This window comes from Brassica napus, chromosome C3, assembly GCF_020379485.1.
Source record: "Brassica napus cultivar Da-Ae chromosome C3, Da-Ae, whole genome shotgun sequence".
NCBI lineage: Eukaryota > Viridiplantae > Streptophyta > Magnoliopsida > Brassicales > Brassicaceae > Brassica > Brassica napus.
Window position 1 is genome coordinate 71,387,021 of NC_063446.1, and position 16,019 is coordinate 71,403,039.

Below are 16,019 nucleotides of genomic sequence, written 5' to 3' on the forward strand. Positions count from 1 at the left end.
CGGAATATTCCGAGGAAATTCCGAGGAAAAATGTGTTCCTCGGAAAAAACCGATGAATTCCGAGGAAATATTATAGCCGTTGGAGAGCCGTTGGGGGATTTTACAAAATTCCGAGGAAATTCCGACGAACTAGCCTTTTCCGTCGGAATTCCGTCGGAATTTTCTCGGTCTGTCAGCAGGATTTAAACTATAAATACAAGCACTCCTCTTCCTCTTCATTCACTCCATATCTTCATCCTCCCTCTTACTCTATTTACACACGAATTTGATTCATAAAAAATATGTCTTCTTCAAATTATTTTCGTTCTTGGCTCGATCGACCTCATTTGGATCCGAACACGAGATTGCTTACGGAAGAATACCAACGAGGTATAACCGAATTCATGGGGTTAGTTCACCGACAACCAGAAGCAAAAACAGATATGTTAAGATGTCCTTGCTCTAATTGTAAAAATAGAAAGGTTATTAAAGAGTGGGATGTTTGGACTCATCTATATTTGAGTGGGTTTACACGAAGTTACAAAATTTGGTATCATCATGGAGAAACTGATTATGAACATGGTAGTACTAGCGAACCTCAGCCAGCGGTTAGATTAGAAGAACCAATTAGAACGGATGTAGATTATGGTGTACGTACTGAGCAGATGGTAAATGATCATTTTAGAGGGGAAGATTTACCAAATGCACAAGCTAGGAGATTTTATGATATGTTGGATGCTGGAAAGCAACCATTGTACGAAGGTTGCAGAGATGGTCATTCAGCTTTATCATCTGCTACAAGATTGATGGGCATTAAAACAGATTATAATTTGGCTGAAGACTGTGTGGATGCGATTGCTGATTTTGTAAAAGGTATTCTACCCAAGGATAATGTAGCTCATGGTTCATACTACGAGGTTCAGAAACTCGTAGCTGGTCTTGGTTTATCGTATCAGGTAATAGATGTATGCAGCGACAACTGCATGATTTATTGGAGGGCGGATGAACAGCGGGTTACATGCAAATTTTGTGGAAAGCCTCGTTATAAAGATACGAGTGGAAGAGTTCCAGTGCCATATAAAAGGATGTGGTATTTACCTTTGACGGAAAGGTTGCAGAGGTTGTATCTGTCTGAACGCACAGCGCAACCAATGAGATGGCATGCGGAGCACTCAACAGATGGTGAGATCAGACATCCTTCAGATGCAAAAGCGTGGAAGCATTTCCAAACAAAGTATCCCGACTTTGCGTATGAGAGAAGAAATGTCTACCTTGGATTATGTACTGATGGTTTCAGTCCGTTTGGCAAGAGTGGAAGACATTATTCTCTATGGCCCGTCATTCTTACACCATACAACCTACCCCCAAACTTGTGCTTGCGACGAGAGTTTTTGTTTCTCTCGATTCTCGTTCCCGGACCAGAGCATCCTAAGAGATCACTTGATGTGTTTCTTCAGCCACTAATATATGAGTTGCAACAACTATGGGCTCAAGGTGCTGAAACATACGATGTTTCGTGTAAAGAAAATTTTCAAATGCGGGCAGTACTAATGTGGACAATAAGTGATTTTCCAGCATATGGTATGTTGTCTGGATGGACTACGCATGAAAGGCTATCATGTCCATATTGTCAAGATAACACTGATGCTTTCCAACTAAAAAACGGAAGGAAAACGTGTTGGTTTGACTGTCACAGGAGATTCCTACCACCTGATCATCCATATCGTAGGAGTAGGAATTTGTTTACGAAGAACAAGAGGGTGTTTGACAGTCCACCTCCGGAAATTTGTAGGAAAGATTTGAAGATACAACTAAGAGATTTTGGTGTAGAAAAGACGCCAGACGTCGGTGGACATGAGCGTTTTCCGGTAGATGCTCTTGGAGAACTACATAACTGGCACAAAAAAAGTATTTTCTGGGATCTGCCATACTGGGAGGATCATCTGCTAAGGCATAATTTAGATGTCATGCATATTGAGAAGAACTTTTTTGACAATATCATGAACACGATCCTTAATGTTCAAGGTAAAACAAAAGATAATTTGAAGTCAAGACTGGATTTAGTCGATATATGTGCTCGTTCAGAACTTCATGTTGATGAGAATGGTAGGGCTCCTTTTCCCATATACCGACTTGATGCAGAGGGAAAAGATGCGTTCTTTGATTGGATTTCAAACGATGTGGAATTTCCAGACGGTTACGCATCAAATTTGCGTAACTGTATCGACAGAAAGGAAGGAAAGTTTACTGGCTTGAAAAGCCACGATTGCCATGTAATGATGCAGCGCCTCCTTCCGTTCGCCTTCAAGGAACTATTAGCATGAAATGTTCACGAAGCAATTGCAGGAATAAGTTGTTTCTTCCGCGATTTATGCACGAGATCAGTGACTCTTGAAGGTATTGAAAATTTGAAGACTAACATAGCCGTGATTCAGTGCAACCTTGAGAAAATATTTCCTCCCTCATTTTTTGATGTTATGGAGCATCTTGTTATTCACCTGGCAAGAGAATTGGAACTTGGTGGTCCTGTGCAGTATAGATGGATGTATCTGTATGAGCGGTATATGTTCCATTTGAAGAAGATGGTGAAAAATTTAAGTAGGGTGGAAGGTTCTATAGTCGCACAGATGATCAATGAAGAAACTTCAAACTTTGCCGAGTACTACTTTCCAGCAGAAGTTCAGACCAAAAACAGAAGACCTGCTCGGCATGATGATAGAGGCGAACGGGCAACATATCATGTTACGGTTCCAGACATTTTCACAGACGTTGGACGACTTAGCGGAAAACCAAAGGACCGTCGACTTACTGAGCAGGAGCGCAGTCATTTGCAAACATATTTGCTCACCAACTGCGAAGACGTTCTTCAATATGAGAGGTAAATAAATGAGCTTACAAATTTTTATTTTAACAAGTTGAAATTTAAATCTTAATTAATTACATTATTGTCATCATATATAGGATTTTCATGGCAGAAAAGCGGTTCGAGTATAGATACGCCACAGAGGACGAACTAGAAGAAATGAAGCAGAGAGAATTTACTGGATGGATGTTTACTTATGTGAGTGCTTTAAACAAATTAAAATATATTTTATCACATATTTATACAAATTTACATTTATTGATATAACATATATATATGTGCTATTAATAGGTGTCTGCTGGTTTGGCCAGAGGTGAAACATTTGACGATTGGATACGTGAGATGGTCGTTGGACCAAACTTTGTTGTGAAGTCATATCCGAGATTTTGTACTCGAGGATATGCATTCACAACTCAGAAGAGGAGACGTTCGAGTACGACTTATGATGCTGGCGTTTGTTCTGCATCAGGAGATGATGTATACTACGGACACATACATGAGATTTTGGAAATCAAGTATTTGGGCATGGTTGGATTGCGCTGTACTGTTTTCTATTGTGATTGGCACGACAACACTGCAGATCGAGGTGTGAGAACAGATGCATTTGGTGTTACATCAGTAAATTCGAGGCGAAAGCTGCAATATTATGATCTTTTCATTCTTGCTTCTCAGGCCGATCAGGTAATTAAATGTTAATTATTCAGAATGATTCATCATCATGTGTATTAATTTATAATTTTTCTAAATGTTACAGGTTTGTTATATCAAGTACCCCCGGGTAAGGAACAAAGATGATCCATGGGTTACTGTTACAAGACTCAACCCGAGAGGCCGAGTTCAGGGAAGTTCTGAGCTGGAAGACCCACTACAACCAAGCACATCCGGCAACTTAAGTGCAGCAGAAGATTTAGCTGGAGTTGGCCTTGTAGTCGATTTAACCGACTTCGGAGAGGAAGCCGTCGCTCACGTAGAGGATGAACCAGTGATTGGAGAGTTTACCAAGATCCAGATTCAGGTTCATCTGGTGATGATGACTCGGAAACAGACTACCATTGATTTTTTTTTTTTTTAAGAAATACCGAGGAAATTCCGAGGAACACTTGATATAACCTCTTTCCTCGGATATTAGTTATTTGGTTTATCTAGCAAGACAAAGCTGAATACGAATTAAAAACTACTCAAAACACAACCAAATAAAACGAAGAAACCATGTAAAAGAAATACGAACTCATAAGTAAGAAAAAAAATAAAAATAAAACTAAGTCCAAAATTAACAGAATCTCGATCCGTTTATCCATCGATCGATCTGTTTATAAAAATACTTACACGATTTTCCATCGATCGATCTGTTTATAAAAAAACTTACACGATTTTCCGAGGACATTTCGAGGAACGTTTGAGATTCTCGATCGATCGATGGGATAATCTAATCGATCGATCACATTGTTACGCTTTGGTCCATCTTAGTGATCGATCGATGCGTTTTTGGATATATATACATCGATCGATCCGTTTATAAAAAAACGTACGAGATTTTCCGAGGACATTCCGAGGAACGCTTGAGATTCTCGATCGATCGATGGGATAATCTAATCGATCGATCACATTCTTACGCTTTGGTCCATCTTAGTGATCGATCAATGCGTTTTTGGATATATATACATCGATCGATCCGTTTATAAAAAAAAATTGACGTATTGAAACCCCAAACACTAGTTCCTCGGAATTTTCTCGGAATATTCCGACGGAATTCCGAGGAAGAAGAGGGTTTCCTCGGAATTCCCTCGGAATAATCCGAGGAAATTCCAAGGAAATAGGGTTTTTAAACCGAAAACAACGTTTTGCGGTTTGAATAACACCTATATAACCCTTATTAAGTGTCTTACGTTCATTATGAAGTCAAAAATTTGTTCCTTACCGTATAATTAACACTTTTCCGATTGTATGAACGAAATCCCACAACATAAGAGAAACACTTATACTTTTTAATGAACGGTAAAGGGAATACTTTCAATTAGTTTTGAAATTTGTTATTTCATGGTTTATGCTCATCTATACAAAGAATCCTCAATGGTATGCATTACAATTGTATAAGAAATGAAATACGGCAAAAAAAATTGATGTTTTGAAACCCCAAACACTAGTTCCTCGGTATTTCCTCGGAATATTCCGAGGAAATTCCGACGGATATTTTACTATCCGTCGGAATTTCCTCAGAATATTTTCATTTTACCGGGCAACTATTTCGCGAAAATTGAAATTAGAATTCCGACGGAATTCCGACGGATAATGTCCGTCGGACCCTAGGTTTTATAACCACGAGCCCCTTCTTCTTCCCCATTTCTCTCTTCTTCCTCTGCGCGACTCCTCTCTTCTCTCCGGCGATTTCCCCCTGAAATCTGACGATATCTCCGGCGATCTCCCCTTTCTCTTACACAAATCATGTAAGGACCCTATCCCACTCTCTTAGGTTCAATTTGTTAGGTTTTTGTGTAGTTTTGATAGATTTTTGTTAGGGTGATTGGTTAGGATTGTGATTTGGTTGTATAATAGGTTTAGAATTGTGATTTGGTTGAATAATTTGTTTTGTTGAATTGATTTAGAATTTTTTTATAATTTTTTTATTTTTTTTTTGTATTTATAATTTTTTTATTTTTTTTTTGTATTTTAAAAAATGATTTTTCTATATAAATTCGATTTTTTTGGATTTTACAAAATATTTTTTGAATATAAATTCGATTTTTTGGATTTTACAAAACATTTTTAATATCTATAAAACTTTTTTTGTGATTTAAAACTATTATTTGGGATTTAAAAATATTTTTAATATATATATATTATTAAAACTATTTTTTGTAATTATTAAACTATTTTTTATTTATTAAAACTATTTTTTGTTTATTAGAACTATTTTTATACATTTATTAAATATTTTTAATATCTATAAATCTTTTTTTGTGATTAAATTATTTGGGATTTTTTTTAAAAAAAAATTAATTTATATATTTCTGTATTTATTAAATATATTTTTTTAATTTATAGGTCTCATGATGATCAGACCCTACCTCGACAGCGTCGTGGTCGTGGTGGTACGGGGAGCCAGTCTCGGGATTCCAGCCATTTTCAGGATTCCCCTTCGCCCCACAGCTCCAACCATACATCTCCCTCTGCTGCACCCGCTCCTGCTCCTCTCGCTCCCGCTGCTGCATCCGCTCCTGTTCCTCCGGGTCCTCCGGGAGTGATGAGTGTTGCAGAGTTGGTTCAACAGCCCGGTCGTGACCATCTTCCGTATCTCACTCCGTATCCACATGGACGGGGTCAAACATGGTAATTAAACATTTTTTTTTCTTTAAATTTGGATTAATTATTAACCGTTTGTTCTTTTTATTAGGTTCAACCGATCCGGGAACGGGATCAGCGCATTGATCAACCGTATGATGTACTCGGCCCTCGACAGGGGACATCCGACTTTCACTCACTTCCCTACCGACAAGCAGGTTCTGTGATTTCGACAGTTTGCGGTAAGTATCCTAATTTTTTACTTATATTTTTAATCTTTAATATAAATTTTCTACTAATTGTGTTTTTTTTTCAGCAAGAGTTCAACTGGAATTCCGATGAGACGCTCTTTATCTATCACCACTTCGTCCATAAAGTTATGGACAACTATGGGAAGCAGATCCACGAGTGGAAGAAGAAGTGGGAAATCAATAAGGTTCGATTTAATTTATTAAACAATTTTTTAATTTATTAAACTATTTTCTTTTTTTTTATTAAAAGGTCCCAAAGTCGATGAACGAGACGGTCTGGAAGGAGTTGTGTGCAAATTGGGATAAGGAAGAGACGAAAGAAACTTCATCCACCAACTCCACCAACCGCAGGAGCGACCGTAAAGGGAAGGGCATCTACAAGTATAACTTGGGTGCTCAATCTATTGCCACTCTGGGAGATCGCATGGTAAGTTCAACCGCTTTTGAGTTTCAGAATTTTAATTTATTGTGCATTTCTTCTAATTTCTAATGTTTCTTTAATTTATGTTTTTTTTCAAGGAGGAAGAAAATGATGGCGAGCCGGTTGATGATCTCGCCCTAATGAGGAGGGCGTATACCAACAAGAAGACCGGCCAGATTGATGACGGTCTTGTGAGGGACGTGGTCGACCTGGTCCAAACTCAGGTGGTAGACGAAGTGTCTCAGCTTCAAACCGAGGATGACGCTTCGACGGCTTCGACCAACTTGTCCCGGTTTCGAATCAACGAAATCGTTGAATCAGTAAGTTCTTTGTTTTTAAAAGTTCAATTCATTTATTTCTTGGTTTAAATTTCTAAATTTGGCTATTTTCTATTCAGTTGGTTCCAAAGAAGAAGGGACGTTTGGTCGGTTTGGGTCGTCGCACCCGGTCGGTTCCTCCTTCTTCTGCACCACCGCCCTTTGTTGATCCAGAAGTACTTACGGCTCAGTTGAAGGACAAGGATGATCACATATCTTTGTTGGAGACCCAGATGGCGGCTCAACAGGCGGGGTATGAGGCACAGAGGAGGCTGAACTAGCAAATGATGGAGATGATGCAGAGGATGTACCCGAACGAGGTGTTCCCAGACGTGCCAGACCCATAGTTTTTTTTTTCCAAAAACTCGGAATGTTTTATTTTTATTTGTGAAACTTTGAATATTAATTAATATGATTTCAATTTTAATTTTAATTTTATATTTTCGAATTTAAATTTCAAAAATTTTATTTTTTAAAAAAATTAATATTTTTTACATTCCGAGGAAATTAATTATATTTTTTACTCGATCGATCGATGCGTTTTTGGACATAAATCCATCGATCGATCTGTTTATAAAAAAACGTTCGGAATATACCGAGGGACATCTTCCTCAGAATATACCGAGGGACACCTTTCCTCGGAATATACCGAGGGACCTCTTCCTCGGAATATACCGAGGGACATGTTCCTCGGAATATACCGAGGGACATGTTCCTCGGAATATACCGAGGGACATGTTCCTCGGAATATACCGAGGGACATGTTGCTCGGAATATTCCGAGGAACATGTCCCTCGGTATATTCCGATCGATCGATGGATATATGTCCAAAAACGCATCGATCGATGAACTTCCGAGGAAATATCCCGACGAAGTTCTCCCTCGGTATATTCCGAGGAGATTTCCGACAAACTAGTGATCCTCGGAATTTTCTCGGAAATTTGTTTCCTCGGAATTCCGTCGAAAAATTCCGAGGGATTTCCGAGGAAAGAAGAAATTCCGAGGAATTATTTCCGAGAACTTGTTTCGTTGGTATGTCGTCGGAATAACATTATTCCGACGAAATTGCGACGATTTTTTCCCTCAGTATCCTTGCTGTTTTCTTGTAGTGTTAATGCAATGTATACTACTCATAAATGCACCAATCTTTGTTTCCTAAGCAAAATATGAATTGTCGAATACAAAACTTCAAACCCTATTCTAAGGGACTGTATTAATTAGTATAATTAACGTTTAACTATTATTATAACATCTACGAACATGATATTCTCGTTTTATAGTAAATAAATATCTAAATCAAATTTATTGCTTGTATTATGTTGAAGTTAGTTTTGTTTTAAAAGTAAGTTTAAAGGGAAATTGCATCCTACATCCATCAAACAAATTATAATTTATCCACTATCTAAAAGCCTTGTTTTTTCAATATACCATGTACATAATATACATTATTGTAATATTGCCCCTATATTCAATAGGTGAAGCCTACTACCAAAAATAATTAAATAAATAATTGTCTATCTCGTAATCATTTGATTCCGTAATAAGTAAAATATGTGGCCACGTTGTATTCACTCTCACTTCTCAAGATAATTAGATAGCTTTCAGGAAGATGAAGATGAACGTGGCTTTTATTATGCACACATCTTCTTGAACTAAATTTCTTCTCATGAGAAGAACAAAGAACAAAGAACAAAGATGAAGGCGTATACGGTGAGCAGACATAACAACTCTTTCATTTCTTTTCCTCCTTTTCTTAAATCATTGATTCTCACATCATGCTTTTGTTTTCATACTTTGTTTTCATTTCTTTTTTGTTTTAGTGATCTAATGGTGAAGAATAACGATGGCGGACCGGTAAAAACGTCGCCGTGTCGGAAAAAAGGAGAAGAGATAAGGTGATATCTATATGGTAGTGAAGAATAACGACAGCGAACGAAGTGAAGGTGTATTAGCATGTTTGACAAAAGAAGAATTTAAGAAAATGAACTTCTCGTCTATACTATATTAGGGAAAAGAATAGTATAGTATATATTCTTTAGTATAGTTATTTATGTAAAATTACTATACTATTTGGGATATATATCTATACTCTTCCTTGAAAATGTAATCATCTTCATATTTACAAATTTGATATGTAATCATCTTCATATTTACAAATTTGATAGTTTTCTTCTATCATTTTGTGTAATGATTGTAATATGAAATTCATACTATATTGGTTTAACTGTAATGATTAAAACCAATTTTGGATAGATGACAAATAAACTCTTATATTAGTGTATACTACATTTCTACACTATAAATAATATTAATATAGTATAAATTAATATCACATAATATTATGTATTATTTTAGATTTTGATATTTGGATTTAGAGTTTATATTTGAGTTTAGGGTTTAGTAATTTGTGATTAGGATTTAGTATTTAGAGTAATAGGGGTAAGTTTGAGGTCAGTATTAGATTTTGAGATTTGAGTTTACAGTTTAGGGTTTAGGGTTTATACTTGGGTTTAGGGTTTAGTGATTAAGATTTAGGGTTTAGTATTTAGAAGATTGGGGTTGGGATTTGGGTTAGTGAATATGTATCGTTTCATTTGACAATTAATAAAGAGTGTTCTATTTTGTTCACCAATATGTACTATATATTTATTTTTTTCCATTCTATTTGGGTTTAGTGTCTATACTTGGGTTTAGGGTTTAGTGATTAGAGTTTAATATTTGGAAGTTGTGGGGTTAAAGTTTGGGTTTAGTGATAGCAGTTTATGGTTTAATATTCAAAATGCGCTTTCAAGTGTCCAATATTGGAAAACAAATTTATAGATTGTACTTGAGTTTATAGGTTCCTGCCTAGGGTTTAGATTTACTAAATAGAGGTTTGTGTATAGTAAACCATATTATATATATACTATTTGGGTTTATGCTTCCTTAATTAGGGTTTGACTTTAATAATTAATGGTGTGTCTTGTATTGTTGTATTTTTGTGGGTGGGAAGAGTTTACTATTTGCATTCCATACTATAGATACACCACTGAAATTTTTTGATTATTTAAAACATTCGTGTATTATACTACTTAAACTATATGGAATAGAAGATATGTAACATGCTAACCAAGTGAATGTGCCTTCAAGTATCTAACATTAGGAAATTATTTATAGATTGTATTTGGGTTATAGATTCATGCATAGGGTTTATATTTAGTAAGTAGAGGTTTGAGTTTAGTAAACCATATTATATACATTTTATTTGGGTTAATGCTTCTTAAATTAGGGTTTAGCCTTATTAATCAGTGGTGTGTCTTTCTTCTTTCTTTGGGTCATTTCTTTCTTCTTTTGTATCAACAACTTGCATATGTGGAAGGTATAACCGGATAATATGAAGCCTAAATGTTAGTTTATTCATTTAGGGTTTAGTGATTAAGATTTAGAGTTTAGTATTTGGAAGGTGGGGTTGAGATTTGGGTTTAGTGACCCTTTCATGTATCATTCCATTTGACGATTAATAAAGATTGTTCTATTTTGTTCACCATTATGTACTATACTATATCTTTTGTTCAATTCTATCTGGGTTTAGGATCTTTACTTGGGTTTAGGGTCTACATTTAAGTTTAGTATTTAGTGATTAGGATTTAGAGTTTAGTGATTAGCATTTATGGTTTAGTATTTGGAAGGTGGGGATTGAAGTTTGGATTTAGTGATAACAGTTTAAAGTTTAGTATTCAAAAGTTATGTATGAGTTTAACATTTAAGAGTTGTGTGGTGGATTAGAGTCATATACTGTTTTTCATATGAAAAAAATTATCCTTTTATTTTTCATTATGCACTAAATTCATTTCAGTTTCTACACAATTAATTCATTAATTTATTTCATGGAACTACATCACTAATCCAATTTAAAATTGTATGTGGTAATAAACACAAGTTACGTGGATGTCTTCTATATTTCTGATTTTGAACAGTTATCTATTAAGGTGTCCACACCTTAAAACGTCGACCATATCTTTTTCTTTTTTTTCACCGGTCACTTGTAATTAAAGAGGGTATAACCGGATAAATTATAGCATAAATGATAGTTTCTTTATTATGTCAACGTCAGTATCATCACTTAATTTCTATTATGAATTTGGTTATTGGACAAATAAGCCCAAGTTTCAATAGGAATTAGTGAATTCAAATGTAAACTTATTTTTGATTATTTTGAAAGTAAATTTCAAAATTTTGCACCATATATTTTAATCATCGATCAAGGGTATACTTTTGCAATAGGAAAAAAAATGTTCACGTTATTTAATCATCTATCAACTATTGTTTTTGCATATACATAGCAGTCAAATGATTATAATTGAGTAAATTATTGATTTGATATGAGCTAATAATAGTATTGTATTCAAAATAGGTTTAAAACTGAATATCACGTATAGTTATTTTGATTAAATTTTAGATAATTTACTTATTATTTATACTTATGGGTTGTAAGAATAATTGGCACAATATATGTTATAATAAATTCGCATATGATATACCACATATAATATATATGTATTAGTTTGAATAGGTGAAATGAAAGTACTTTAATTTGGTCGGCTGAAATCTATAAAAAAACATTTATATATACACACACATATATATAAATGAAAGTTGTAACAATTAGACTGCTTCATAGAAGGATGTCTTCTTCTCTTTGAAAATGTTTTTTCATAACTGCTTGGGGTTTAGCCATAAGCATGAACAAAGATTTTATACACATGGTTGGGAAGACACATAATGATCTTCATGCCAGAAATAGCAACCTCACTTGAAATTCTTATTGACAAACTCCCGCTCAGATATTTAGGACTCCCAATTACAATAAGAAGCATGAAAAAAATTACAAGCCGTTAGTATTTCGGGACTGATGCAGCTTATACAATCAATTAATATTACTAGCATGACAAACTTTTGGTACACTGTTTTCACCTCCATATTTCATGTCTGGAAATAATGGAGAAGCTATGTGTGGCGTTTCCGTGGTTGGGTAAAATAATATTTTCTAAAAATTGGAAATAAATGAGAGGAGTAAAATAACACAAAATAATATGATTTGGCACTTAAGTTAGACATTATATCCTTGGTTTCACTATTTTGTTAAAAAATGTGGTAATGATCAAATAAGTGCATCTCGTAGTTTTTACCAAAACAAAAAGAGAGCATGTGAGATGTTATGCTTGGGAAAGGTAAATAAAACAAAGTACAAGGTATAAATACAAAGCACGCCATATAAATGTTTTTATTTATTTATGATTTGACTAAGAGTTAAGGTCCAATTATTACAACATTATTAACAACACACAGCACATAAGCTTTTATAAGTTGAAGAAAATAATTTATATTGTCCAGCACTTAATGGATTAAAGGTTGAATACATATGGGGTTGATTTTTGTCTATCAATTCCCCTTATTTTGCGACGAACCTAGAATACCATTTCCCAGAATCTTTTTGTCTTCGATCAGCAGGATTAGTGAAATTGACCCAATTCATACCAAACCGGAAGTTGTAACCATTTCCAAATTCATAATTGTCCATCAATGACCAAGCAAAATAACCTGCTACGTTGCAACCATCCCTGTAATATATTTAAATAATTTTAGCGTATCAAGATATATATAGTATGTATAAATATGATAAAGTAGGAATAATTGTAACTCACTCGATGGAGCATTTGAGACATGAAAGATGGCTGCAATGATTTTGAATTCGTCCGTTATCGGCAAGAGCATTTGCTACCGTTAAGTTTCCATAATCAGCAACTCCTGAAATTTTAACACAAAGATTATATAATAAGAACACGTAGGATTCTTATGGTTAAGCATATTTATATTGGTATGTATGTAGATACCGTTTTCGGTGATGTAGGTAAGTGGGTTTTGGTAGTTGTCTTTGATATGATTTAGAATCTGACGGAACCCTGGAGGATAGTAGACAAAGCTTGGAGACTGGAGAAGAAAAAAGCAAAAAAAGGAGAGACTCATTAGTTACTATATAAATGTGGCAATCTCTTAAAGTAGATACATATATATATATAACATGTTATTCCGAATTAAAAACGATACTAGCCTCAACACCGATAGGTACTCCATTGCGATAATCTGAAACACAATAAGAGAATAATGAGTTGATCTATGAACCGAAACATATGTATAAAACTAAATACGAAAAAGGTTTCACATACATCCAAGAGTAACTCGTGGATCGGTTAAGACGCTAGGCTGTGTCTGAGGAGGAGGAGGTGCGTCGCTTGCATATTGTGTAACATAATAGTTCAGCCCTAGAAAATCAAGTGATCCTTTAACTAAATCTGATTCTTGAGGTGTGAATTTTGGCAATCTGTCTCCAACGAGTTCTCTCATTATCCTTGGATATTCTCCGTACACCAATGGATCCAAGAACCTTCATATATGCAAGAAGAAATTTTGTAACTTAGTGATGCAATATTTTTTAAAGTCTATATGATCGTGACAGAGGCTTTAACTTGCTACATATGTGTGCGTCTTGAGAGTCAATTCATTGAGAATATATATACGTACCATCCAACGAAGAATTGGAATGCTCGTTTTGCAGCAGCCTGGTCTAGATCGCTAGTTTCGTTTAGCGGGGCAAACCATCTCCCGATCAAGGTCGTTCCTATCTTACCACCTTGAAATTTCTGCATAATATTTTTTAGATTATAGAATAAGAATATACCACACAAAAAAAAATTTGAACTAATCAAGGAAAATAAAAAGAGATTCATTTTAGATGAACCTGATATCTTTTTCGGTATAGAGATACAGCTTCTGCATGGGCTAGAAGTTGGTGATGCGTGACTATATAAGGTTCGGTTCCAGAATCACCTCCAAATTCACAGCCAGTGCACCTTCCCGGTGGATACGATCCATCTCCATAACCTTTGGATGAGAGAGAGTAAGGCTGGTTTAGAGTGATCCAAAACTTGACTCTGTTTCCGAATCTTTGGAATAGAAGCTCCGCATAGTTCTTGAAGTCCTCTCTGTTCATGTATCATACATATTAAATTATTTAATTACAGATAGATCTGATCATGCAATGTACATATATATAGAACCTAATTAAGTGAAAGAAAGACAAGTTTGGAAGAAGAAAAACTAGTTATTGCACTTACACTATACGTGGGCTTAAGAAGCCTCCGTACTCGTCTTCTAGAGTTTGGGGAACATCCCAATGAAATATAGTCACAAATGGCTCTATGCCTGCAATCACGTACGAAAGTTAGTTAAACGTCCATATATACCACATATATAATCAAATGATTGAGTAGTATTTATATTTTCAATTTACCATTAGCTTTTAACTCGTTAATGAGATTGTTGTAGTATGTTATCCCGTTCTCGTCCACTCCTCCAGTCAGTCTTCCCTCTAAAATTTATAATCACAAATTTCACCGAGTCAAATATATATAGAATGTAAAACTCTTAATTTTGCCAATTATATAAACTCATGACTGAAAAAGCGACGTATGTTTTTGTTTCTGTATTTACTTGGTAAGACCCTTGACCAGGCTATGGAGAGTCGGTATGCTTGAACTTTCAATCTTTTCAGTAATTTGACATCCTCCTGTTCAAATAATATATGAATTGTTCCAGAGTTAAATAATATTTCCAAATTGGAACAACTGTCTCCTATATGTATTCACAGATATATAGCCTCTCACCTTGTAAAGATCATACGAATCACAAGCAACGTCTCCGGAGCTGCGATCTGGAACCCTTTCTATACCATAACAAACAGAAAAATTAATGTGAGCATGTCCAGTCTTTCTAATATTTATACACTCTCCCATATGTCCAAATGAATGTTGATCAAAAGGGTAATTAATTGGTTTATAACCTGGATATCTATGAGTGTAGTAGTCCCATCCATTAAGGGCTCTATGTGCAGCACCCTCAATCTGGTTGAACAAATAAAAAGCGGTAGTATTGGAATTTTTTTTTCTTTTTTGAAAAAATATACTTTTATCTACAATAATAAGAAAATAGTATGCCCAGCAACGGTCATAGGAAGATATATAAATTTATACCTGGTACGCGGAAGTAGCCGCACCGAAAGTAAAGTTCTTTGGAAATCCAGTTCGGTTGAAGGTAAGAGAATTATCGCAGTTGAAGGGTTCTTTAGCCTTGCATTCTGGATTGCAGGCATTTTGGCTATTTGAAACGACAAAGAGAATGACAAGGATGGCTAGAGAGTAGTGAGCTTTTGGAATTGCCATGGTTGAGAGACTTTGTAGTTTGTGTAATAGCTAATTTGATTATGACTGGATGATGAACTTGGAGGGGTTTATATAGAAGGGTTTGAGTGCATGGGACTTGCATGGGGTTCAAGTAAACTTGTTACGTAAATATATATGACTTCAATTTGATCTTGCATGCATGTTCTCCACCTCACGCTGTCTTGTTTTCTAATAAAAAATAATATATCCCTAATAAACAAATAGATAATTAATGGAGTTCTACGGCATGCTCATCATATTTCTCTTATATGTGTATAATACGCATACAGAGCTCCACAAGATATATACCTGTACATATATGCTTCAGAATATATGCTTCTTAGCTATAGTTGATTAATATTGTAATTTTTTTAATCGAATCTAAGACTACGCACCATCTATTGTGCAATTCGATTTACAAGATTTCTTAACGAAGTTCTGATTCAGGTTACGTTAATGCAATGTATACTACTCATAAATGCACCAATCTTTGTTTCCTAAGCAAAATATGAATTGTCGAATACAAAACTTCAAACCCTATTCTAAGGGACTGTATTAATTAGTATAATTAACGTTTAACTATTATTATAACATCTACGAACATGATATTCTCGTTTTATAGAAAATAAATATCTAAATCAAATTTATTGC

At 35.0% G+C, this 16,019-nt stretch overlaps 1 protein-coding gene across 1 annotated transcript; it reads right to left on the reverse strand.

The window, feature by feature from the left end:
- Positions 1-8,255: 8,255 nt before the first annotated feature.
- LOC125583511 (myrosinase 4-like) lies at positions 8,256-15,593 on the reverse strand. Its single transcript, XM_048750538.1, has 13 exons — positions 15,180-15,593; positions 14,990-15,050; positions 14,814-14,872; positions 14,641-14,716; positions 14,441-14,518; positions 14,265-14,352; positions 13,889-14,132; positions 13,672-13,790; positions 13,317-13,534; positions 13,202-13,233; positions 12,984-13,080; positions 12,795-12,897; positions 8,256-12,710 (listed from the first exon to the last, which is right to left on the reverse strand). The coding sequence occupies exons 1-13, from the start codon at positions 15,366-15,368 to the stop codon at positions 12,542-12,544; spliced, it is 1,533 nt and encodes a 510-aa protein (XP_048606495.1). The 5' UTR covers positions 15,369-15,593; the 3' UTR covers positions 8,256-12,541.
- Between the last annotated feature and the right edge of the window lie 426 nt (positions 15,594-16,019).